This window comes from Bison bison, unplaced genomic scaffold, assembly GCF_000754665.1.
Source record: "Bison bison bison isolate TAMUID 2011002044 unplaced genomic scaffold, Bison_UMD1.0 scf7180017864526, whole genome shotgun sequence".
In the NCBI taxonomy this organism is placed as follows: Eukaryota; Metazoa; Chordata; class Mammalia; order Artiodactyla; family Bovidae; genus Bison; species Bison bison.
The window spans coordinates 3,388,803-3,415,740 of record NW_011495077.1 but is presented as its reverse complement, the minus strand read 5'-3'; the positions used below and the strand labels follow the sequence as shown (position 1 = coordinate 3,415,740).

The following is a 26,938-nucleotide window of genomic DNA, read 5'->3' as shown; positions in this document are numbered from 1 at the left end:
CTGGCATTCCGGGACTAGCTGTGGACCTCCTTCTCCCTGGGTTCTCCTGCAAATTGTGGCACCCCAACGCTAGGGGAGTTCCTTCTCCACCCAGGCCCCCTACCCCTGAGCAGCTGCACAGCCCCCACTCCCTTTGAGTCCGCTCCCCACCCCCACCCCCAGGCCCGCCGGCGATCCAGCTGTGCAGTCTCTCCCTGCTTATCTCTCTCCGTGCAGTCTCCGGGCTTATGGACAAATCCCACTAGCTCTGCCAGAGATACAGCGGTACTCCTCTCCAGCACTCTAAGAGACACCCTGACCCCCATCCTCACAAGCCGGGCTGGCCAGACCCTCCCCCCGGGGTTGGGGGCTGCCGAGATGGCCCAGGGGTTACTTAGACCCTGTCACGGCCAACGCGCCAGATTAGCTCAGAGATGAGATGGGAAGGGGTTGGCTGGAGAAGGCTGGAGTTCGTGTTAATGCTGAAGTGGATTCTCAGCACTGACAGGGGGAAGACAAAAAGGTCCCCCAGCCCTGCCACCTCTCTAAAGAATAACAACAAGGTTTTCTTCAAAGAATTTTTAATTCTCATTCTTAGCCCATCTCTCGCACCCCATTCAGAGCAGAAATTTTCTGCAATCTTGCAGAAGCTTTTCTGCTCTCCACCCACTGGACTACAGGACTTCCCAGGGGGAGAGGGAATGACTAGGGTGATGACATCACTGCTTGCTGGCATTTCTACTTTTGAGCGGTTCTGAGCTGACAGTTCTCTGCACAGATGCTGGGAGGCCTAATCCCTGAATGTCCTTGGGTCTCCTTGAGGAGGAGTGTTTTTATCCAGTGGTGAGCCCTGCCTGCCCTGGTGTGCCATTTAACTCACTTCTTTGGGTATCTGTGTCAGCCAGGAGTTAGGCTGCCTTACCCCAGCTTTAGGAAGTCAACCCAAACCAGCTCCCCAGTGACCCATGGCAGGGACATCTCCTCATCTAGGAACCCCCTTCCTGACCACCCAAATCTTGGCCATGTCCCTGCTTTGGGGTCCCATGGCCCAGGAGCTCCCATCAGCCTGACTATTGATTACACAGTGTAGTCCGTGTCCCCTTCAGGACTGAGCTCCCTAGGGGGAGGACAGGTCAGACTCATCTCAGGGAACTCAGCACCAATTCAGAGTGGTGGTGGTGGTGGAGGGGGCAGAGAACAGATCCATAATATCAACTCAACACATGAGTGAGGGACCCTAGAAGTTAGTTAATGTCACTGAAGGGGCTCTGTGTAGTACATGGTGGATTCAATCAGGGTTCTGCTTCCTGGCACACTGGTGTCACAGGCTGGCCAGGAGTCAGAGCCCCTTAATTCCTCCCCATCTAGCACCTCCCCTCCCCTCAATTTAATTAATACCACCCATTCAGGACTATCTAGGACCACCCTATGGCACCCCACTCCAGTACTCTTGCCTGGAAAATCCCATGGATGGAGGAGCCTGGTAGGCTGCAGTTCATGGGGTCGCTAAGAGTCAGATACATGGTCCGACTTTTCACTTTCATGCATTGGAGAAGGAAATGGCAACCCACTCCAGTGTTCTTGCCTGGAGAATCCCAGGGACCGGGGAGCCTGGTGGGCTGCCGTCTATGGGGTTGCACAGAGTTGGACACGACCGAAGTGACTTAGCAGCAGGACCACCCTTGGGTGAAGAAATGACTGTTTATTAAAGCAGGTTCATGGAAAACCCTTGTGAAGCCTGGTCTCCTGTCTGTGAAAACTGTTATAGAGGATAGCTGTGGCATGCCAGCAATCTGAGGGAATTAGGAGGGGAGACCCAGGTCTTGCCCTTGATGGGCTCAATGTTGGGGAGAATCTACATTCATGTTCAAGAAAGAGGAGAAAACTCAAGACAGAAAAGAAGTGTGTGCTAAATCATGCCTTGACCAATGAGATTTGAGGAGGAGTACTTCACTGAGGCTTGGGGGTAGCTAGGGAGCACTTCCTGGAGGAGGTGTCAGATTTGGTGAGAGACCATGTATCCAGCGCTTTACAGCTTACACTTCATTTATTAAACCATATGAAATTTTTGTGGGCCAAATATGGTCAAAACTTTCCAGTTTCACAAAGCTCAGCCTAACATTCGTACTCCCATTTGCAACCCAGAAAACTAAAGCACAGAGACTTAAGTGACTTGCTAAACATCCCACAGCAAGAATATGATGGAACTGGAGCCCCACCTAGGGCTCTACAGGTCAGCCTCTTCTCTGCTGACCAGGTGACTCACACAGATGGGGTGGGGGCAGGCCCAGGTACAGGAGGGAGAGGCAGTTCTGAGTCTAGTGTGGCTAAAGCAGAGAGCAAGTGAAGAATGGAGCCCCCACGTCTGTAGTCTCCCCCCTGCTTCACTCAGGTCTCACACACTCTCCTTTCCAGCACTGCCTAGAAAGCCTGACATCTGCTCTGCACTGATCTGGTAACATAATACACAAGATCTGGGGACCCCAGCAAGGGGAAGGCCCTACTCTGGACTGAAATAAGGAGGAGATCTGTGACTCTCCGCTGGTGGAGAACTGAGTACCTCTGGGAAACAGATGTGTACCCTGCCAGGCTGCAGGGGGCCTGGGTATTCCCGGAATGCAAATCCAGAAAAGATGTGGGTCCAAGAAAGCATGGGCTGGGGAGAATAGACTTCCTTCCCTGGGGGAATGCTGAATATCAGAAGACCTGCTGGTGATAGGGTGGGGATATAGCTGACTATTACATACCAATCTCAGATCACTGCCACAGCAGTGGCAATCTGCATGGGCAGAGGGGAATGGAAAATTCGGGAAGTTTATTTGCTCACGGTCTGAGGGCATTGCTCTTGCTTAAAGGGGCAAGTCTGGGATAGGGCAGTGGCTCCCACACTGTGTAATGCCAAGGTTTTGGCCAGTTCTGCTTGAAATTTAACCAGAAAAAGAGAGAACAATGTAGGATTTTTAGGGTAAGGTTGCCAACGTCCTTTCTTAGAAAGCTGTCTTTATCCTACTGTTATATCCTTGTTGCATCTTCTGTGTTAAAATGCCCTTTTATGAAATCATAGTGCTGAGAGAGGGTATTTTTCATGTCCTTGGCTAAATAAAAAGTTGGCATAGGATTTTGTGTTTGTTCCCCAGAATCATTTTTGAAATGTTATTCGTCTGTGGATTCCAAAAGTCTGGGAGCCCCTGCTATAAACAATAGAGCGTGAGACCGGAAAACAGAAGCTGTGGAATGAAAGACTGTCATTTACTGCCCTGTACTCCTCAGTCTTCCTTGTGTGTAAGATGGGTTTAATGATCTGTACCACCTGGGACTTCCCTGGTGGTTCAGTGGTTAAGACTCTGCACTTCCACGGCAGAGGGCACAGGTTCAGTGTCTGGTCAGGGAATTACGATCCTGCATGCTGCATGGCATGGCCAAAAAGGAGGGAAAAAAATGATGTGACTCTCCTAAATTATTTTGAAGACTATATGAGAAAACAAATGCAGTGGGCATGGCTTCTCAAGTGTGGTCTGTTCTTAATAAACACTGAGTGATGGAATGTTGAATGAAACCTGTGTTAGCCAACAGAGGGGGAGACACTTGGCCTTTGGAATTCAATTTAGGTCATCTTAAAAATTGCTATTGGGATGAAAGGGATGTCTTGCTATACAGATTGCTTTTTCCGAATTCTCCATCCTTGATATATCCTGGCCAGGTGTCCAGAAGGCAGGCTTCCTTCTCTCTGGGGTAGGCACTTTTTTAAGTGGGATCAGAGGGAACTGACTCAGAGGTCACACCCTTGAGCCAGTGCTCGAGACCATGCCCCCAATACATGTACAACTTCATCTTTCTGTTTATCATAGATACCATTCTGCCTGTGCCCCTTCTGCTCTCCTCTGAAGCAGGTCTGCACTGTGGGCTGGATCAGAGATGTATCCACTTCCTACTGAGAGTCCTGATCTGGGGACTAGGCCCCCAAGAACCCATTATATTCCTTCAGGTTTCCTATCTTCAGGCTTCCTGATGAAGAAATGGGAAGGGGTTGGGCGGGGGGATAGGACACACAGGGAGCTGGCCAATAGGTTGTACATGTATGGAGAGAACAAGTCAATCACCCAGTCTTGACCAAGCCCTTGGGTGTCCACCCCTGACCACAGCCACAACATGGATGGAGGCCAAGAAGGCAGAAAGATTCTCTAGCTTAGGCAGTTCCTAGTCTGGTTGAAGCAGAGAAAGGCTATCACCCCCAGAGGTTTGCAATCAAGGATCAGAGTAAGTGGTTCAGAAGCTCAGAGCAATGGTGCTCCTGAGCATGTATGGTCCAGGTAGGCTTCCTGGAAGAGGTGGAAAGTAAACCAAGTTTTCTAGTAGGATTTTCTACTGGTGTATTTCCCCTAAGAAAGGGGGAAATAGTATGTGGAGCAGCCTGGTAGGGGTGAGGCCTCTCTCAGTGGGGTAAACGAGGCAGGGCTAAAGATCTAGTTTAAGGGGTCACTACCTGTTATCCTAAGCTTGTCTTAGAAGAAAGTCTGCTGTCCCCATAGAAAAAGGGTATTAGTCCTTCCAATCCCCTCTTCCCAACAACCTCCCCCAGGAGCCCCCATGCCCACCCTTTCTCAGTGATGTTAAGGCACTAGTGAAAGATAGCCTCCTGCCAAGTTCAACTTCGTATTGGCCTTGCCAACTGCTTTCTTCTCAACTCTGCCTGCTTTCTGTAGGATCTGGGAGTGTGGACTATTCAATTGTCCTCTTCTCCACCCCCGCCTCTGTACAGGACCCCACCTGCGAGTGCCCGGTGCCCAGCTGAGCCCAGAGGCCTTTCATCTGCAGGCCAGCCCCAGCTCCTTATCCTGCACTCCCAGCTGTTCCCCCAGTACTCTGCCAGAGCCCTGGCCGGGACACCAGGCCCCTCTGCTCCCAGGGAGGCAGAAGAAAGATGTGCTGACAGCTCAGCCAGGCCTGGACTGTGTCTCTGTGTCCTGCTGGGGCTCCAGGGCGTCTGGGCCACCTGGACTCAGAGCCAGGCTGGAAAGTGAGGCATTTGGGGTGGGGGGAGGCCCCCGAGGTGCCGGCGGAGCCGAGCTGCCAAGAAGTAAGTACTAGAGACTCCTCTGCCCTATGTCTGGAATTCACAATCTATCAGGGCTGAAGTGAGTTTAGACAGGAGCCATGGGGGTGGTTTCAGCAGCCTGGGCAGGAAGTGTCAGGGAGGGAAGGAAGAGACAGGATGGCCTGGGAGAGGGGGAAGAGTATGGGCAAATGGGGAAAGATGGAAGGGGTAGTGAGGAGAGCTGGGAAGGTGGCGCTCACCCGGGAACATGAGGTGGCCCAGGGAGTGGGCTCACCGCCCCCCACAAGCACTGGGCTCCCCACTGCCAAGCTCTGCTCATGCCATCCTCCCTGACATGCCCTCTGTCCCCTCCCCATGCCTCTGCATGTTCTCCTCCCAATTTCACGTCACTCCTTTCATTTGTTCGGTCACCCGCCGGTTTATTTATCTAGCCCAATGTAGAGAACTTCCTACATGATGCTAGAAGGTCCAGCGCCTGAACTCCAGGCACCTCAGCTGTGGAAGGAATAAGACAGATACAGAAACTCCCATCTGGAAGCCAGGGACGGGGGTCATGTGATGTGGACAAGTGGCTGGAGAGCAGAGGAAGGAGGGGGAAGGGCATAGAGGAGGGGAACAGAGCAGGCAGTCAGGTTTGAATTGGTCTCTGAAGAAGGCATGTGTGGTTTGGAAGAGTGGAGGCAGAGTGGTGGGCGCACCAGGCACTGGACCCAGTGCACTGGGCTGGGTCTGGAAGACCTCAGCCCTGGCGTCGGGGAGCAGTGAGCAGCCACGGTGGGTTCATTCTGGAGGCAAACGGAAGCGACTGGAACCAGTTCAAGACAAGCCAGGACTTTGGGTGTGACCTTCAAGTTGTGCCTGGGAGCCCAGCCGTGTGCTCAGCTCTGCAGTGAGGGAATGAGAAAAGAATCAGACACAGTCTTTGCTCTTGGAAGCTCATAGTGGGATTGCAGAGACTGAAGGAAAACCACAAAACCATTTAGTCATCTTCCCAGAGACAGAGTCATGGACCCCCCTCCCACCCCTGGGTGCGGGGAATGTGCCACAGCCAGGGCCAGGAGGCTGGTGGGGAGATCTGCTCTCCAGCTTCCTGCAAAGCACATCTTTTGTATGAGCCCCACGGCCCAACCTCCCTCCCACAAACCCTGCACATCAGGATAACCTGCTATTACATGAGCCTTCTGCTGGACGCCTTCCAGGGAGAGACAGTTCCGCTGTGTAATGAAAGCTGTGCCCCACAGACTACCCTGCAGGGTCTAGAGCGGAGTCAGAGTCAGGGAGAGGGTGATGGAGACTGTGACAGAGACTGATGGGGGCTATCATAGACACTGTGAGAAGACTACGACAGAGACTATGACAGCGGCTGTGACTGGGGTTGTGACAGAGGCTGTAATAGAGACTATGACAGCGGCCGTGACAGAGACTATGACAAAAGGTGTAATAGAGACTATGACGGGCTGTGACAGGGGCTATGACATAAAGTGTAACAGAGACTGACAGAGGTATGACACAAGACGTAATAGAGACTATGACAGGGCTGTGACAGAGACTATGACACAAGGTGTAATAGAGACAATGACAGGGCTGTGACAGAGGCTATGACACAAGGGGTAATAGAGACTATGACAGGGCTGTGACAGAGGCTACGACACAAGGTGTAGTAGAGACAATGACAGGGCTGTGACAGAGACTATGACACAAGGTGTAATAGAGACAATGACAGGGCTGTGACAGAGGCTATGACACAAGATGTAATAGAGACTATGACAGGGCTGTGACAGAGGCTATGACACAAGGTGTAATAGAGATTATGAAGGGACTGTGACAGGGGCTATGACAGAAGCTGTGACAGAGACTGATGGGGCTGTGACAGAAACTATGACAAAGGCTGTAATAGAGACTGTGGCAGGGCTATGACAGGGCTGTGACAGAGACTATGACACAAGGTGTAATAGAGACAATGACAGGGCTGTGACAGAGACTATGACACAAGATGTAATAGAGACTATGACAGGGCTGTGACAGAGACTATGACACAAGATGTAATAGAAACTATGACAGGGCTGTGACAGAGACTATGACACAAGGTGTAATAGAGACTATGACAGGGCTGTGACAGAGACTATGACACAAGATGTAATAGAGACTATGACAGGGCTGTGACAGAGGCTATGACACAAGGTGTAATAGAGATTATGAAGGGACTGTGACAGGGGCTATGACAGAAGCTGTGACAGAGACTGATGGGGCTGTGACAGAAACTATGACAAAGGCTGTAATAGAGACTGTGGCAGGGCTATGACAGGGCTGTGACAGAGACTATGACAAAGTCTATGATAGGAGTTGTGCCAGGACCTGTGATAGAGACTTTGTGACAGGGACTTTGATGGGCTGTGCAAGGGCTGTCACAGAGGCTGTGACAGAAGTTGGACAGGGATTGTAATGGGCTGTGTCAGAGGCTGTGACAGAGGCAGTAACAGAGGCCCTGACAAGGGACTGTAACAGGAGCTATGAGAGAGGCTGTGATAGAGATTGCGTCGGGGCTGTGATAGACACTGTAACGGAAACTATGACGGAGGCTGTGAGGCTGACAGGAACTATGACAGATGCTGTGGTAGAGGCTGTGACAGGACTGTGATGGAGACTGTGTCAAAGGCTGTGACACCGTGACAGATGTTGTGACAGGGTCTGACACAGGAACTGTGACAGGGACTGGGCCGGGGCTGAGACGGAAGTGTGACTAAGTCTGGAGCCACAGTCAGAGTTGGGACAACAGTTCCTGGAGCCCAGGCCCACACTCCCACGGCCGACGGCGCAGTTGGCGGTGACAGCAGCAACACTGCAAACACACAGGCCCAGCCAGGCCCAGGCGTCTGTGGAGCCGCCAACAGGCTGAAGCTGCCACAGGAAGAGCGCGAGAGGGAGGTGAGCGAGGCCGATTTCCACCAACTCTTCTGAGCATTCCTGTTCGTCCTTCCAGGGGCAAGTTTCTGGGTTGCAGTTTCCTTACTATGCCTGCCTTGGGGAGAGTCAGATCACAGGGTGAGACAGGGGATAATGTGGACTGACCGCTGGGCCCTGCGAGACTTCGAGTTAGTGCAAGGGGTCCCTGAATCTCCATGGCCTCTCCAGGCACAGCCTGCTGACTGAATAAGAAATGTGCCTTCCATGGATATGAACAACCATTTCTCCCGTGTGTGGGTGCTAGTGTGATGAGTAAAACAGAAATGTGTTTTAAAGCATAACTGAATTCATAGTCATGATAACTAACATTTAAGGAGTGCCAGGCGCTGCGCCAAATACTTAGCATGGATTAGCTTGTGTAATCCTTGCTAGATCCCTGCCAGGTAAGGTGAATTATCCCCATTTTACAGATGATTAAACTGAGGCTGGAGAGGATGACTGAGTTGCCCACATTCCCATGGATGGAGGAAGAGCCAGGGTTTGCAGGCAGTTACGTCTGACCCAGTCTCTTACCCTCGCCTACCACTGCCAGTGTTCTCCATTGCAGCTGTTCCCATGTCAGATATATTTTGAGGTTTCAAAGTCAGAATTTTTTTTCAGTGAAAAAGAGGCCCCTGTACTCCAACTGGACCTACTGGGAAGCATTCCTCCAGTCCATGGGCATTTTGGAGACTCATCTCCTCTCTGCCACTCCTTGTGACGGTGGTTTAGTCGCTAAGTCATGTCCAACAATTGTGACTCCATGCACTGCAGACCATCAGGCTCCTCTGTCCCTGAGATTTCTCAGGCAAGAATACTGGAGTGGCTTGCCATTTTCTTCTCTAGGGGATCTTCCTGAACCAGGAATTGAACCCAGGTCTGCAGCATTGCAGGGGATTGGTGATGAGCAGGACATGATTTCTGTTCAAGGAGAGCACAGAATAACGCTTCCAAGGCTGTGGTGGTCATTGCAGCTCTTGGTCAGGCTCTCACTGACCAACGTGGGTCATACATTTCTAGACAAGGAGTCACTGTCCTGTCTTGCTGTGCTAACTCTGCAATCTGTTCTGATGGCCCCTTGTCTCAACACCCTTCTGGAGTCATGTTCAGAAGGGAATTCTCGGCCAGGTCCCTTGAGAATACAGATCTTTTCACAGAGACCACCCTACTCTGCTGTCCTTGAGGGATGGATCACAGACCACCCCCAGCCTGAGGTCAGGGGTGGTGACATGGCTAGTCCCTTTTGCTTCTCCCAGACCACTGCACCTCTACCATCCGTAACACTCTACCCGCCTGCTCCTCTGAAGCTTGCAAGCCGCAAGCTCTCACAGCTGTCACCAGGATTATTCCCACCTGGCTTCCTACCCACCTGGAGAGGGCTCCACATGAACCATGGCCCTGACTCTGGATGTTCAGAGCCCTTCTCAATTTCAGTCACCCACTCCATGCTATCACTTAGCACTGCTCCACCTTCTGCAATCTGAAGTTCAGGCTCCCCGGTCTGACCTCAGCCTCCGCTCCTTCCACCTTCTCTGGATCTTCCCTTTACACCTGCTCTTTGATGGTACAGCGAGCTCTGTCCACATCCCCCATGAAGGAAGCCTCATCCCTTCCTTCCCCAGCTTCAACTTCAAGACCCACCAACCACCTCAGCCTTCACCTCCAGTGCCCTCTGCTCTCTTGTTCCAGCCTCACAATCTTTTTTGATTGTCAAATTGGAAACACCAGCCCTGGGTCAGTGCAGCCACCCACCTTCTCTGAGGTTCTGGGCTACAGCAGCCCTGCCAAGATGGCCAGGGAAAAAGCCCCACAGCCACCCAACTTTGTTCTTGCTCAAGTTCATTGTCTAGTTGCCTCAGTGCGATGCGCCTGGCAACCCCATTGTGTTTTCCTATCTGCCTTGTCTTCATCCATCAGTTACTAGTTCCCCACAGTGTTCAACCTCTTCCTGCAGGATCCTTCCCACCCACATTTAAACCTAAGCACATCTTTTCTTTCCAAAAAAGGTCCTCTCTGAACTCCACTGTCACTTTCTGTCCTGTCCCTAATCTTCTTAAAGGGTGATCTTCACTTGCCTTCCTTTCTCAACTGCCACTCATGCTAGGCAAGTTTGGCCTTGGAGTACAAAATTAAGCAGGGCAAAGGCTAACAGAGTTTGGTCAAGAGAATGCGCATTGGTCATAGCAAACATTCTTTTCCAACAACATAAGAGATGACTCTACACATGGACATCACCAAATGGTCAATACTGAAATCAGATTGATTATATTCTTTGTAGCCAAAGATGGAGAAGCTCTATACAGCCAGCAAAAACAAGACTTGGATCTGGCAGTAACTCAGATCATGAGCTCCATATTGCAAAATTCAGGCATAAATTGAAGAAAGTAGGAAAAACCACTAGGCTATTCAGGTAGACCTAAGCCAAATCCCTTACGTCTATATAGTGGAGGTGATGAATAGATTCAGGGGATTAGATCTGGTAGACAGAATGCCTGAAGAGCTATGGACGGAGATTCATAACATTGTACAGGAGGCAGTGACCAAAATTATTCCAAAGAGAAATAAATGCAAGAAGGCAAAGTGGTTGTCTGAGGAAGCTTTACAAATTGCTGAGGGAAGAAGAGAAGCAAAAGGGAAGGGAGAAAGGGAAAGATATACCCATCTGAATGCAGAGTTCCGGAGAATAGCAAGAGACTAGAGGTCTCTTCAATAAAATTGGAGATATCAAGGGAGAATTTCATGCAAGGATGTGTACAATAAAGAACAGAAGTGGTAAGGACCTAAGAGAAGCAGAAGAGATTAAGAAGAGGTAGCAAGAATGCACAAAAGAACTATACGAAAAAGATTTTAATGACCTGGATAACCACAATGGTGTGGTCACTTACCTAGAGCCAGACATCCTGGAATATGAAGTCAAATGAGGCTTAAGAAGTATCACTACGAACAAGCCTAGTGGAAGTGATAGAATTCTAGCTGAGGTATTTCCAATCCTAAAAAGTGCTGTTAGAGTGTTGCACTCAATATGCCAGAAAATTTGGAAACCTCAGCAGTGGCCACAGGGCTGGAAAAGGTCAGTTTTTATTCCAATCCCAAAGAAGAGCAATGCCAAAGAATGTTCGAACTACCATACAATTGTGCTTATTTCACATGCTAGCAAAGTAATGCTCAAAATCTTTCAAACTAGGCTTCAGCAGTTAACGAACCGAGAACTTCCACATGTACAAGCTGGGTTTCAAAGAGGCAGAGGAACCAGAGATCAAATTGCCAACATCCCCTGGATCATAGAGGAAGCAAAGGAATTTCAGATAAGCATCTACTTCTGCTTCATTGACTATACTAAAGCCTTTGACTGTGTGGATCATGAGAAACTGTGGAAAATTCTTAAAGAGATGGAAATACCAGACCACCTTACGTGTCTCCTGAGAAACCTGAATGCAGGCCAAAAAGTAACAGTTAGAACCTTACATGGAACAACTGACTGGTTCCAAACTGGGAAAGGAGTGTGTTGCTGCTGCTGCTAAGTCCCTTCAGTTGTGTCCGACTCTGTGCGACCCCATAGACGGCAGCCCACCAAGCTCCCCCATCCCTGGGATTCTCCAGGCAAGAACACTGGAGTGGGTTGCCATTTCCTTCTCCAATGCATGAAAGTGAAAAGTGAAAGTGAAGTCGCTCAGTCAAGTCCGACCCTCAGCGACCCCATAGCCTGCAGCCTACCAGGCTCCTCCATCCATGGGATTTTCCAGGCAAGAGTCCTGGAGTGGGGTGCCATTGCCTTCTCCAAAGGAGTATGTTAAAGCTGTGTATTGTCACCCTGCTTATTTAACTTCTATGTGGACTACATCATGAGAAATGCTGGGCTGGATGAAGCACAAGCTAGAATCAAGATTCCTGGGAGAAATATCAACAACCTCAGATAGACAGATGACACTACCCTAAAGGCAGAAAGTGAAGAGAAACTAAAGAGCCTCTTGATGAAGATGAAAGAGAAGAGTGAAAAAGCTGGCTTAAAACTCAACATTCAAAAACACTAAGATCATGGCATCTGGTCCCATCACTTCATGGCAAATAGAAGGGGAAAAAGTGGAAGCAGTGACAAATTTTATTTTCTTGTGCTCCAAAATCACTGCAACCTTGAAATTAAAAGGCGCTTGTTCCTTGGAAGGAAAGCTATGACAAACCTAGACGCATATGAAAAAGCAGAGACGTCTCTTGGCTGATAAAGGTCCATATAGTCAAAGCTATGGTTTTTCCAGCAGTCATGTACAGATGTGAGAGTTGGAGAACTGAAGAATTGATACTTTTGATTTGTGGTGCTGGAGAAGACTCTTGAGAGTCCCTTGGGCTGCAAGAAAATCAAACCAGTTAGTCCTAAAGGAAATCAACCCTGAGTATTCATTAGGAGGACTGATGCTGAAGCTCCAATATTTGGCCACCTGATATGAAGAGCTGACTCATTAGAAAAGACCCTGATGCTGGGAAAGATTGAGGGCAGGAGGAGAAGGGAGTGATAGAGGATGAGCTGGTTAGAAAACATCACCGACTCAATGGATGTGAAGTTTTGCAAACTCCAGGAGATAGTGAAGGACTGGGGAGCCTGACATGCTGCAGTCAACGGGGTCACAAAGAGTCAGAAAGGACTGTGCGACTCAACAACAGCAACTACTACTCTTTCCTTAGCCCACAGACTGGGCTTCACTACACATTGTGTCTTCAGCAAGGCCAAATCCACCTTTCATTCCTGTTCCTATGTGGCCCCTGAGCATCGTGTGATGCTGCTGACCACACGTCCTCCCCCATTCTCCTCTGTTGACTTCAGAAATACATATTCTTCTGATTTTCTTTCTATACCTCTGGCCAGTCCTTGATTTCCCTTGTGGGGGAAGAAGGCCTCTTTTTCTGGCTCTTCACCTGTTGGCGTTGTTCCTGAGTCTGTTGCCAGCCCTTTCTTCTTTTGTGTGATCTGTGTCCCTGGACCCTCACATCCAGGCCTTCCCATCCTTGCCTTCAGCCCAGGTTGCTCCCCTGGACTCCAGACCTGTTTGACCAATGGCCTCTTGGATGTCTTACAAGTACCCCTCCACCTGCTCTTCTCCAAAGACCCCCTGTTCTTCCCACTCAGTGAATGATGCCAACATCTTTCCAGGGGTAAAGCCAGAAACCTGGGCATCATTCCTGATGTCTTCCTCCACCCCCTACTTCCCACATCCAATCAATTCAAAAATCTTGCTATTTTTCTGTTAGAAGTATCTCTCAAATATATCTACTTCTTCCCATGCCCAATGACACAGCTTCAGATTATTTCTTTCCTAGGCTGTGGCAGCAGCCTCATAACTGTTCTCCCCGCATCCAGCCTTGTGTTATTAGAATCCATTATCCACAGTGCTGCCAGAGTGGTTTTCCAAAATGTAAAAATGGCCATGTTTACTGAAGACTCTTCAGTGACTTCCTCTGGAATTAGGATAAAACCCAAAGTCTCTAACTTGGTAAGCAAGCTGCTTTTTAGCCTGCTGCTGCTGCTGCTGCTGATAAGTCACTTCAGTCGTGTCTGACTCTGTGCGACCCCATAGACGGCAGCCCACAAGGCTTCCCCGTCCCTGGGATTCTCCAGGCAAGAATACTGGAGTGGGTTGCCATTTCCTTCTCGAGTGCAGGAAAGTGAAAAGTGAAAGTGAAGTCTCTAAGTCATGTCCAACCCTTAGCGACCCCATGGACTGCAGCCCACCAGGCTCCTCCGTTCATGGGATTTTCCAGGCAAGAGTACCGGAGTGGGGTGCCAGCCTGGCTGACAGTAATTCCCCAGACTTCCCTCTCAGTAATGCCCTCCTTACCCTGGCACCTTCCACCCACGCACACTCATAGGCTTTCAGCTTGTGATGATGGGGACTCTGTTGTTAATGGCTGAGCTGGTGGTTATGAAGATGTCAGTTGTTGATGATTATGGTGATAACTTTAAAACATTGCCCACCTCACTTTAAAGCAATTTTTGGAGGCAGACCCCATTCCATGTGCTCCCTTGCTCCTATCTCCTATTTGTTTATGGGTGCCTGTCTCAGGACCATCTCCCCTGGGGATTATTTTCGGAGTCTCTGGTCAGGACTGTTGTCCCATGTTGACTCTTAGATATCAGCCCTAACCTACATCCAATGTGCATCTCTTTCCAGCCTTGAGTTGGGCTCCGCATGTTGTTGAAGGAGCAGCAGTAACCATGATGGTAGAGGAGCAAGGTGGTAGATGTAAAGATGTAGCTGCTGTCAGGACTTGGTGGGGAGACAGACAAGACCTGCCAGGGAACTGCAGGAAAGGGCTCCAGCCAGCTGGTGCCCCAAGCCCTCTCTCTGCGGTGACTCTCTGTGATCAGCCTGCGGGGTGCTTTGTCCTCAGAGGCTTCGATCGGTAGCCCTGACTAGCCGACTACCCTCCATATACGTTCAGGACTGGTGGCCTAACCCACTTCACGGGGCACTTGGTTTGTCAGGCTAGGGATCTGATACTCCTGGTATGGACAACATTACCATTTCTTTGCATCTCTAAATATGCATGAAGGTGATTTTCCTAAAGTGGGGAAGGTGGTTGGGGTTAGGAAGAAAGGAGATGATGAAAAGGCATCTGCCCCTGTGATGGTCTGAATAACGGTCCCCAGAGATAATCACGTCCTAATCCCTGGAACCTTGTGAATGTTACCTTACATGGTAAAACACATTTGGGAGATGTGATTAAGGATCTCGAATGTGGGGAGATTGTTTTTTATTTTCTGGGCAGGCCCTAAAAGCACCTCTTATAGTGTCCTTATATAAGAGAGAGGCAGAAGGGGATTGACGCAGAACAAAAAGACAACATGACCCCTGAAGTACGATCTATGCTGCTGGCTTTGACTGTGGAGGAAGGGCCCATGAGCCAAGAAACACGGTGTGGCACTAGAAGTTGGAAAAGGCAAGGATTCTCCACTAGAGCCTCTGGAGGGAGTGTGGCCCTGCCAACGTCAGCCCAGGGAAACTGATTTTGGACTTTTGGCCTCCAGAGCTGTGGGAGAACAAAGGCGTATTATTTCAAGCCAGCAAGTTTGTGGTCATTTGTTCCAGCGGTGATGGGAAACCAATGCAGTCCCTTTCACCCTCCCTCTCTGTCGCTGGACCCCTCCCCCACGTCTTCCTCTGAAGTTGGGCTAATCCCCTTGGTGTTAGCTGGGAGGCCAGATACTGGGTGGTAAAGGAAGCCCAGTGCACTCTGGCTCCAGGGAATGGTGGCTTTGGGAACTTGGGAAGGGAGATGCCTCCTCAGAGCGGTAATCACACACAGGTCACTGTCGGAATGGCTTTGCTGGCAGCAGGCACTGATCTAGGACAGGAGAGGAAGAATTCTGAAGAAGCCATATGGGGATTGTGGCTGCTGGGGTGATGCTTCAGCATATGTGGGCTCCCTTTTTGGAACTCCCAGAAATACTTGTGGCAGAGGAGGAAGAGGGCAGAGGTCCTGTAGGTGCCAGAAGAGAAACAGCAGGAACTCTGGGTGATGGATGTTAATGGAACTTTATTTATAGTCCCAGACGGGAGGGTTTGATAACATTTGTGTTCTGTCGCTCTTCCAACTGACTACACCCTCCCTGCCTTTATCCAAGGTAGCTGATTAAGCAAATAATGACTTGCAAACCCTTCTCATCCCTTTCCCCTTCTTTCTATTTAGTTTTCATCTTTTCTTTATAGAGTTGAAGAAATGCTTTCTATATTGGGGAGAATACTCCCTTTTTCTATCATTTATTGCTACAAATACTTATTCCCCCTCACCCTGTTTGTTATTTAACTTTTGTTATGGAGGGTTTGTCATGCAGAAATCTTCATTTTTATGAAGTGAAGCATATCAGACTTTGCTTTTATGATCTCTGACCTAGATAACATGTTTAAAGAGCTCCTCCCCACCTCAAGAAATACTCACTTACATTTTCTTGTCTGTAAATGCATTTTCATATACACATATAATCCATCTTCCTCCATTAATTAGCAATGCCTCTTTTCTCATATACTGCATTTCTACACACATTTCTGGAGTCTATATATGCTCCATGATTTCCTTTCCTTGTGCTATTCCTATATCATTTCTTGCCCACCCCATTACTGTAATGTACTATTCTCTCTCTCTTTTTTTGTTTAAAAAAGGAATCTCTATCCCCTACTCCTCATCTCTTTTAGAATTCTCCTATTTCTTTTACCAGATTAACCATAAAATTATTTGATTATATTAAAAACCATGCTGGTACTTTGATTAGAACTGTGTTAAATTTATAAATTAATGTAGGAGGGATATATGTATATATATATATATCTTTATATCAAGGCAAGAGGAAGATCTGTCTCTATTTAAATCTTTTTTGTATCTAAGGAGCATCCTGCCATGGTTTCAGCCCTGGTGCAGCCTTTTCTCTCATTTTTGTTTCTTTTTGTTCATTTCTGTCAAGTTTGGGGAGGGTAGTTTTGTAAACCTGCATTTAAGCTACCATGATTCCAGAAGTCTTTAGATTTGCACTGAATTGAGGGCGAAGGCGGGGATGATGAGCTGAAGCTGTGGGTGTGGGTGAAATTCAGAAGGAGAGTAAATGTTAAATGAGAGCAACAGAAGCTTGCAAGGCTCCAGCATTTATGGGGAAAGTGAAAGCGGTGGATGTGAATGAGAGCTGGCATGTGGAAAGGAGAGGTGAGAAACCAGCAGAGAGGTGTCAAGTAAGTCAGAGGAAGGGAACATTTCAAGAATGGCACAGTCAGTAAAGGCCAGTGTTCTGGCAGATGGTGGAGAATGACTGCGGTGGAGCCGTGGGCTGTGTTGGTTGTAGTTGGTTACTGGTAAGGTAACCTTATCATTTAGTATTTAAACTGGGACACTTGGAGAAGACTCTTGGACAACAGGAATAAACCAGGATTATTCCTGGCAAACTGGAACACACGGTGACCCTGGTTGGTGGTGACCTCTGAGAAAGTGGTCTTAATTGATGATAGCTAAGGTGCCCAGGTGCATGGGTTGAAGAGTCAAGACAGTAAGAGTAGATTCTCACTTCTTCTTTTCAGAGGTTTGGGTAATGACTTATACGCTATATGGAAAAGAATCTGAAAATGAATGAATACATGTATATGTATAACTGAGTCACTTTGCTGCACACCTGAAATTAACACAACATTGTAAATCAACTGTACTCCAATAAATTTTTTTTAAAGTTTGGCCAGAAAAGAGAGTTGGGTCATAGCTGCCAGGAAATTAAGATTGGAAGAGGGTTCATTTGCTTGTTGGTTTTGGAGTCTTGAGGAATTTGTCTGTCTGGGTAGGAAAAGAACTTAGTAAAGAGGGAGAGATTGAAGATGCAAGATATAGACATGATAAATAATAAAGAGAAGACATACAGGAGGGGATGGAAGGAATATTAACAGCCCATGCAAGACATGAGTTGAGCTTGGAAGAGAAGACAGTTCTGTTATATGAGAGGCAAATAAAATAACGCATGACAAACCAGTGAAAAGTTGAGGTGCGGAGAGAGAATTTGAAGGAATTCATTTAACTTCTAAGAGTAGTGGCTGAGAAGGAGGCAAATTGATATCAGGCCAAAAGCCTCCAAGGTGGCACTATTAGTAAGAACCCGCCTGCCAGAGCAGGAGATGTAAGAGACTCGGGTTTGATCCCTGGCCGGGGAAGATCCGCTAGAGAAGGGCATGACAACCCACTCCAGCATTCTTGCCTGGAGAGTCCCCATGGACAGAGGAACCTGGTGGGCTAGAGTCCATAGGGTCGCAAATAGCTGGACATGACTGAAGTGACTTAGTATGCGAGCATACATGCAAAAGCCTCCAAAAGGAAAGGACTGGAAACATCTAACTTCTTCCCTTTCGAGATCAACATGGTCAGACTCTCTCTACTAGATAAGGATTGTTCTGAATGAGGTCCACTGCTGGTGGGAATTGATAGGCTGTCCAAACTCAGAGCCAAGTGCTAAGTTGTCAGGGTTCTGGCTTGTGTGTGTGTAGAGCTGGAAGCCCCTCCCTCCTAGGCGCTTTGGCACACGGAGTGCCTACCTCCATTGGAGAATTACCTTAGAGATCTCTTAGAAATCTGGACAGTGAGGACGTCACTGCATTGGTGGACAAAGATGCTGAGACTGTACAGGACCACGTTCTACAGGGACAGGTTGGGAGTAGCAACAGAAGTCACGCAATCAGAGGCTCCAGTGCTCTTATCACCTGGCCTTGGGTGTACCACCCTTTCAAGGGATTTGCTTGAGCAATTCAGGGTGGAGGATGAACTCAAGAGAGATACTGTATTTCTTTTTACTTCAGATGGGCTTAAGTGGTTAATGAAAAATGCTTATGAAATGTTCATCTAATTTGTACCCCAACTTGATAAAGCAGGTTCATGTAATAGAATGGTATGCAGCCATTCAAAATGATATTAGGGAAAAAAATGTATTTGATAAAATGAAAAAATATTCAGGATGTGTTCATTGAGAAACTAGTATAAACACGACAATCTGATTTTTGAGAAGAATATGTAATAGGTCTAACTATGGACAGATGTAAGACTGTAGGAATATATACCAGGTAGCAGTGTGTATTTCTGGGTGTGGAATCAAGGGTGATTTTTCTTTGTATTTACCTTTATTTTCTAAATTTCCTATGATGTGCTTGTATTGCGTTTTGTTTTTTTTTTTTTTTTGCTAAGTTAAATACCACGGTTATTTTGTGAAAAAATTGCCAAGCAGCAATAGGGCCCCACCTGAGCCTGAGGGAGGAATCTGTTGAGGGGCTGGTGGATGCTGTTGGATGCACTCTCTCCAGCTGCCCTCAGCAGCTCCTCTTTCCAAAGGGGAAACAACCTGGCCAAATTTAGCACTGTACCCAGCCCAGTGCTGCTGGGTGCCACCCATGGGACACGTCCTAGAGGAGCTGTCCCACATTGCCCATCTGGGGCTCCACAGACAGCCCACCATCCTTGAGCCAGCATCTTCAATCCAGATGCCATAAATGAAATTTTCTCCCTCCTCCCACCCCTGCAGATGACTATGCTTAGCCCAAGACCAAAGAGAGAGGAGGTTTTAGGAAGGCTGAAATATCCAAGGGATTGCTGGAAGGAATAGACTGCTGTTTGCTGTGGCTGTGACTCTGATTACGTGAATGCTGTGTTTGCCCCATTGTACGAAGCTATGGTTGTACTGACGGACTGGACAGAGGAGCAAGAACTCTGTTACAGTCAGATAGCTTCCACAGCTATGTGGGAAAGAGTCACATGGGCAGACCAGAACCCAGCACTCAGAGGAAAGGCCCTTTCAGTTCTAGCCAGAGTCCTTGGCGGGTCCTATTCAGCATCCATCCTTGAGTTGGATGGTGAGCATGCTTATTCTGCCTTGGGGTGTTGGCCATCCTCCACAGATCAATGACTGTGACTCAGGAAAAGCCTTTGGGCCCTTGCTGGGTTCAGAGGCTTTCTTCCAGGTCAGCCTCATTGGAGGCACTTCCTACCTCTATCTGGCTGGTGTGTGTCAGGGCATAGTTGATGGGTATGAGTGGGACTCTACTGGGCCATATGGAAAGGCCTGCGGGTTACCTGGCCCCCTGTTCTTTCCAGACTTCTGAGCTTTAGAACACAATCAGATGTCATCACATGCCCTTTAGGAAGCCTGTGAAGCAGCCACAGACCTCTGCTTGGTGCAACAGGGTTTGTCTCCCAGGAAAAGCACCTTTGCTGAATAATAGGAGGAGTGAAATGGGCAAGTGATGAGGGAGGGGCCTCCCCTGACCCACTCCGTGTGTGTGTGTGTGTGTGTGTGTGTGTGCACGCACATGCTCATTCACGTCCAACTCTCTGCAATCCCATGGACTGTAGCCTACTGGTCTCCTCTGTCCATGGGATTTCCCAGGCAAGAATACTGGAGTGGGGTGCCATTTCCTACTTCAGGGGGTCTTCCTGACCCAGGGATCGAACCCAAGTCTCTTGCATCTCCTGCGTTGGCAGGCAGATTCTTTAATCTGTGACACCTGGGAAGACCAAGCCACCTCCATGCCAATGTGAAATTCTTTGTCATCTTTGTTACCGCTAGCTCTCTCTGGTCTTCCCACAAAGGCAGCGAAGGAAATGGGCGATGCATCCCTGACTCACGACAAGCATTCCATAAATATTTGTTGAATAAATAAATGAGTATGGTAGTGAATTAATCAATTACCTAATTTTGTGGGCACAGAGGCCTTACGTGGATGGCCAAGGAGATGTATTCTTTTTAGGATGGGAACAGTATATAAAAATACCTATGCTTTTTGGCCAGAATTAAAAAGAGAGACTCAGATAAGGTTTGTGACTGTGATTCAAAACTTTCCTGTATTAGTCATTTATATGTATTAATCATGGTACTTTAAATAATCTTTCCTTGGCAGTAGAACCATAGATTATCACATCCAATCACGTCTAAGTCTCAGATAAGAAAACTGAGGTCCAGAAAGAGAAGAGAATGTCCAAAGCCACCAGGCTGATGGAATGAAGTGTGATTCAGGCCTTTTGGCTCCCACCCTGCAGGGTTCTTCCCACCCTCAATGCCTGTGGGATTAGAGTCTTCTGCTCCGGGAAGGCAGTTTCTCTTATGAATAAATGTTGGTTGAACCCTTAACAGATGTTGCATACCTACTGTGTGTCAAGCAAGTCACTAGATGCTAGTGATGTGATATAACAGTAACTAGATAGTGCCTTGATAAGAGAAGAGACAGGCAGTTATGATAAGGAATTTGTACCCAGCAAGGGGAGCATAGACATGGGGTGATTGTTTGGGTTGGGGAGCTTGGGGTGGGGAGCAGACAGTCCTGTTAGATGGAGCCTGTTTAGGGCCACCTCCTTAGCAATCCAGCATCACTCTGTCTCCATCTTCTCTGAGAAGCCTGGCTCCACGAGCCCAGGCACCCTGATAAGAGTCACAGCTTGGAGTCTAAGGGGACAGATAAGTGGGGCAAGCTGCTCAGATGGCGGGTGCCTCAGGCAGGGGTGTCAGGCTCCTGAAAAGGAAAGGACCTGCTGTCCTGTTTGAGGGGGTGTGGCAGGGGAGGTGTGGACCCCACAGTGGAGGCCTGAGCTCCATGGCACTCTCAGCAGCCTCTTCCCACAGGCAGTCAAACTGGGTTATGCTCTTCAACCTCTAGTCTGTTTTGTTTCGAAGCCAAAACTTCTCTGCTACTGCTGCTGCTAAGTCACTTCAGTCGTGTCCGACTCTGTGCGACCCCATAGACAGCAGCCCACCAGGCTCCCCCGTCCCTGGGATAAGCTTCTCTAGGAGGTCCTAGATGTCTCCTCATCTTTCTGCTCTCCTTTTTCACCTCCATCCTCCTATTTTCTGCCTCTCCCTCTCTCTTATCAACTTACCTGCTCCTGCCTTATCAGCTCATCCTGAGTTGTTCCCTCCAGCCTTCTCAGCCTTCTTCGTTTGGATCACTCCTGAAACTCATTCTCTTCTGGGGAGGTTTGGAGGCAGAGGCAGAGATGGAAAAAGAGGAACACCCATGATCCTCCTCCTCTTCCCAGCCCTAACAGGAGGGCTAACCAAGGCAGGGGCCTTTGTGTCAGCTGCATCCCCACAGGACAAGGAAGACATATTCACACTAAGTCATGGTTTGTTGTTGTTGTTTAGTCATTAAGTCGTGTCCGACTCTTTGCAACCCCAAGAACTGTAGCCCACCAGGCTCCTCCGTCCATGGGATTTCCCAGGCAAGAGTACTGGATTGGGTTGCCATTTCCTTCTCCAAGGGATCTTCCTGACCCCTCCTGTATTGGCAGGCGGATTCTTTACCACAGAGCCACCAGGGAAGGTCATGGATTAGAGGTTAATAAAGAACATTTATAGGGACTTCCCTGGTGGTCCAGTGGTTAAGACTGCACTTCCATTGCAGGAGGTGTGGGTTCAATCCCTGTCTTGGAGTGCAGTCAAATATGTATATATACATTTATATTTATAAAGGGAAACCAACAAGGGACATTGAGAAACAGCATGAAGCAGCTTCCGCCCCTGGCCGGAAGGGGCAAATGGAAGGAGCAGCTACTGAGCCTGGAGTGAGGATGTGTCCAAAGAGGGCCACTTGACAGGAGCTGTGGCCCCTCACAGAGCCCACCCACAGTGGCCTGGCAGGGAGGATGCCCTGGAACAAATGCCCTAACCTGCCCTCTGGTCTTCTGTGGTCCCCTCCAATGAACAAATCCAACCAGAGGCCAGAGGGCAAGGAGATCCCCTGATGCAGTCCCATGAGGTCAGCTTCTCAGACATGCCACAGTAGGGTGGAGAAGTGCAGAGAGTGGGTCTGCAGGGACCAACTGAAGGTCTCCGGTTCATCTGACTATGTGCAGGGCGCACAGTGCCACGTGGGTCATCTCATTTAATGGCCATGACAGTGCTCTGAGCTATGCATTATCCCCATTTTAGAGAGAAGGAATCTGAAGGTCAGAGAAATTAAGGAACTTACCCTAATCCTCAGCTAGAATATAGATTTGAACCAAGGCAGCTTGGCACCTAGATTGTTGTTCTGTCTATGTCTTTGCTCAAAATCTGTTGAAACCAGACAGATAGAATTTTCTGCAGTGATGGGAATATTCTATAACCACACTACCCAATGTAGTAGCTAGTAGCCACATATGGCTCTTAAGCATGTGAAATGTGGCTATGTGACTAAGTGAGAACCTGAGTTTTAAATTTCATTTCACTTTAATTCATTTTTGTTTACATGGCCACGTGTGGCTACCATGTTGGACCAAACCTTACTCTGTGGACCTTTGGCTGTTGGATCCTGAAGGGAAGAATTGCTCCCCATGTCACTATGCAGCTCATAAAATTTGGGGGAGGGTGGATTGATTGTCAAAGTCATGGTGCTGCAGGTTGGGGTAGATGTGGACCAAGAAAAGATGAGGAGGCATTCAGCTGCCCTTCCCCATCTCAAGCTGAAGAAACTCATCAGATACATCCCTCCACCTTCACTTGGACTGGAACACTCTTGGAGACAAGACAACTGTGGGTCAGCAAGACACTGGGAGGCAGGGTACTAAGGAAAGGGGACAGAGACATCTGGTCACCTTCCTCAGGTAGACATGCTGGCTGTGGTCGGTCGCTATTCTGAGATTTTACTGCTACTGCCACTTGGCCTGAGGCAGGCCCCCGAGCCCTTTTCATGCTTCTTGATCAGGACTTCTTAACTAGGCTTCTAGGGTCTCACACATTGTTCCAGGGGAGTCTCCTGAAATTGTGTTCAAAGATTCAGACTTGCACATGTATCTTTGTCTCTAGGAGAAGGCCCACAGGTTCATTGGATTCCCAAAGGCATCTGAGACACACAGATAGGTGTGGAGCCCCTCATCCAGATCTTTGCAGGGAGACATGCCCCCTGCTGGCCGGCCACTTCCCTCGAGGCCCGCCCTCCCCTCTGTGTTTCTTCCACTCCTGTGGCTCCGCTGGCAGCCTGTCCCCAGAGCCAGCTGGGGCCGTGTGCCTCTCTGCTCACCTGGACACAGTGCTGCGCCTCTATCGACTGCCCTATTTAGGAGCTGCTGAGCTGACTGCAGAAACCAGGTCTGCATCCGCCCCCTCCAGAGGTGGCCAGGCTTTGAGGTGGGGTGTGAGCAAAAGTCCTCTGAATCTCTGGGCTTATAGGAAGAAGCCTGAGTCCTAGAGTCAAAAAAAGAATTGCACTTCACCCTGGATCTGCGCCTCCTTGACTGACAAGTTGATGAACCTCCCCCAAAACTCTGTTTCCTCATCTATAAAATGGGGGGAATAATGCCTTCCTACAGGGGGCATTGTGAGAATTAGCTGAGGTAATGGTTCCATAGCGCCAGGCACTCGATAAATGTTAGCTGTTATCTGGCACAACTGGATCCAGAAATTTTCTCCACAGTATTCCTGGCAAGAGGCTGTCCAGCTCTGCCCAGGGAGCTGCCGAGTCCTGCGGCAGCCCAGGGCCCATTTGGACAGCTCTGACTGTGAGAAAGTCCTTACGTCAGTCAGGAACTCTTTGAGTTGAAGTGACAGAAATTCAACTCAAATGGCTCACCAAAAAAGGGAATTATTGTTTTAAGAAATTGGGAAGGATAGGAATGGAGGTGACCTCAAGGGCTCTAGAGAGCCGAATAATGTTGTCAGGACGTTCCTTCTCTCCCTTTGCAGCTCTTGACTCTGTTTTTCTGTGTAACTAGGGAGAAGGCAGTCAACAGCTCTCAGCATATATCATCACGTCTTTGTGAACCAGAAGACAGCTTCTTTCTCCCAGTGACCACACATCGACTCATAGGGAATGATTAACACAGACCAGCCTTGAGTCACATGCCTATCAACCTCCAATCACTGTGAGCAGTGTGTGTGCTGGTTGCTCAGTCATGGCCAACTCTTTGGGACCCCACGGACTGTAGCCCACCAGATTTCTTTGTCCACGGAATTCTTCAGGCAAGAATACTGGAGTAGGTAGCCATTTCTTCCTCCAAGGGTTCTTCCAAACTCAAGGACTGAACCTGGGTCTCCTGTATAGCAGACAGATTCTTTACCATCTGAGCCACCAGGGAAGCCCCTGTGGGCAGGGCCATGGACAGTTATGATTGGACAGGCCCTATCATGTGACTGAAGGATGGGAGACAGCGTACTCTGTGTGGTAGCCATGTTGGAACCATGTGGAATGTGGGAGGAGAGGGTCCCCAAAGGGAGGGATGCTGTTTCTAGAAACCTGGGAAAATCAGTGGATGCTCACTACTCTTCCTTACATCAGGCTTGATCTGTGTCCTTCTGAGAGCCTTCTGTTCAGCACCAGCCTTAGCTCTGTCCTCTTGTCCTGCATAAGACAAGGCTGTTCACTCTGCGGAACCAGTTCCTCAGAGACATGAAGGGTCATTATGGCCTGCCCAATCTTCTTTTCTCCAAGCATAGTTGTTCTAGCTCCTCCATCTCTCTGAGTACAATGGGTTTCCAACCCCCTTCCTCCTCCACTCCTGGGCAGAAGGCAACAGTCTGGTAGAATGAGGGCCAGGCTTGAGAAGTAGCTTTTGGAATACTGGTGAAAATAATGAGGACTTTACTATCGCTTTGTGCAGGTCACTAGCATGATGTTTTCTTTAGCTGCACAAGGGGAGGAAGGACAATGAAGACAGAGAAAGTGAGTGAGCAGAGGGAGGAGGGTGAACAGGAGAAAAGAGAGGAGAGGAGAGAGGAAGGAAGACAGAGGAAGAAGGAAAGGAGCGGGGCAGGGGTGTGGGGGGCGGTGATGGGGAGGAAGCTTCAGCACTCTAGCAGCTCTCAGGCTGGAAAGGACCATCAATTCCTGTCAAAGGCACCCAGCCTGTACGGCACAGACTGGACATGCAGAAGGCTGGGAGGCATTCCCCTGACAATTCAGAGGAGGCTTCCTGGAAGAGGGAGCCTTGAAGAAAGAAAGACTTCCAAGCCCGAGCCTGGCTCTGGGAACCACCTCTGATGGCCCAGCTAGAGAGAAGGGGGCAGGTGGCAGGAGGGGAAAGGGCTTCCTTCTCATTGCCCTCTCCCCGCCGCCCCTTGTTCTCCCATTCCCAATTGGGCTGCTCTGCAGAGGTCACCCCTAGGCTAATGAGAAATCTTCCTGAAGTTTAAAACCAATTAAGCAGCAAACGTCTTCTGATTAGTTATTTCTCTTGATGTGAATTTTAATGAAGCATCTTCTTTCCCCTCCCTCCCTCCCAAGCACCCGGGGGTTAACCAGCCTTTGGTCTGCCTTGAAGAGCCCTCAGCGGTGTCTGGAAAGGCTAAAGAGGAAGGAAGAGGGGCTAGGATGGGGTCCAAACAGTTTTTCACAGCACAGCATGCTCCTCCGCCAGTCAGCCCTCCATTCCCCTAACATCTCGGAGCTCCACTGTGTCCTAAGGCCGGGGCTGCTCTCAGAGGGGAAGGGGCAACGGGTGTGAGGGGGGCACCGAGAGACAATGGAATAGAGAGATGGTGAGATACAGCCTTGAACGTCTGCAGCTCACTCTAGTCAGAGACTGAGCACAACATGTGAAAAGCTAGCCCAGGACAAAAGCTAGAAGCACCCTGTGAAAGGCGTGTGACTAGGTGGGGAGTGCCAAGCTGCGGAGTGGCACAGAGGTGGGGCTGGGGCTGCAGGAGAGGGCAGAGTGGTGCAGTGGGCAGAACTCAGTTCCATGGGGACATGCTGAGCAGCTCTGAACAAGGGAACCTCCCATTCTGGTTGCTTATCCTTCTGGAAATGTAGAGATGTGGAGATGCTGGCTATTGCTTGGCTTTCCCTTGGGGACTCCGGTGACCTTCCCCTGAGAAAACCCGATGGAAAGTTTAGTGTAAGCCAAAAGGAGACTGGGGTAGGGTAGTGAGGATGTGGGAGATGGCGGGGCATTTCTTCTTTTCTGCCCTGAACCCTTAGCAGGAGGACCCCCAGGACAGCATCTATTGGACCCTATTCAGGCAGCAAACTGAGGCCCAAATACGCAGTTCTGTCTTCAGTGCGCAGGAGGGCCGGCTGCAGAGTCTCAGGGTCTAGCTCTCCATCCAAAAATGGGTATCCTCTAGGACAGTCATCCCCAATCTTTTTGGCACCAGGGATCAGTTTTGTGGAAGACAATTTTTCCATGGACCAGGGAGAGGAGGATGGTTTCAGGATGAGTTAAGCACATTACATGTATTGTACACTTTCTTTCTATTATTATTACATCAGCTCCACCTCAGGTCATCAGGCATTAGATCCCAGAGGTTGGGGACCCCTGCTCTAGGATCCTCCCCTAGAACCTAAAGCCCCTGCGGGTAGCTGAGACCCAGAGGGGTGCTCAGGAGCCTTGCTGAGCCTGCCTGTTCAGCCCCACACTCCTGACCACTCCTTCGAGCCGAGCAGAAAAGCTCTTTCTTAAAGGGTGAATTAAGTCCATGGTGTCTGCTGAAGGAAGGAAAGGGGGAAGAACCTCCTGGGAGCTGCTGACAAAAGAAATAAAGATGGATTTTTC

General features: G+C 49.0%; 1 protein-coding gene across 1 annotated transcript in view; it reads right to left on the bottom strand.

Moving 5' to 3' along the window:
* Nucleotides 1-26,938, bottom strand: part of HCN4 (hyperpolarization activated cyclic nucleotide-gated potassium channel 4) — a 97,894-nt gene that overhangs the window by 43,825 nt on the left and 27,131 nt on the right. The window contains 2 exon segments of the mRNA XM_010831421.1: nt 7,832-7,933; nt 18,045-18,127. Coding sequence (XP_010829723.1) covers nt 7,832-7,933; nt 18,045-18,127 — 185 coding nt within the window.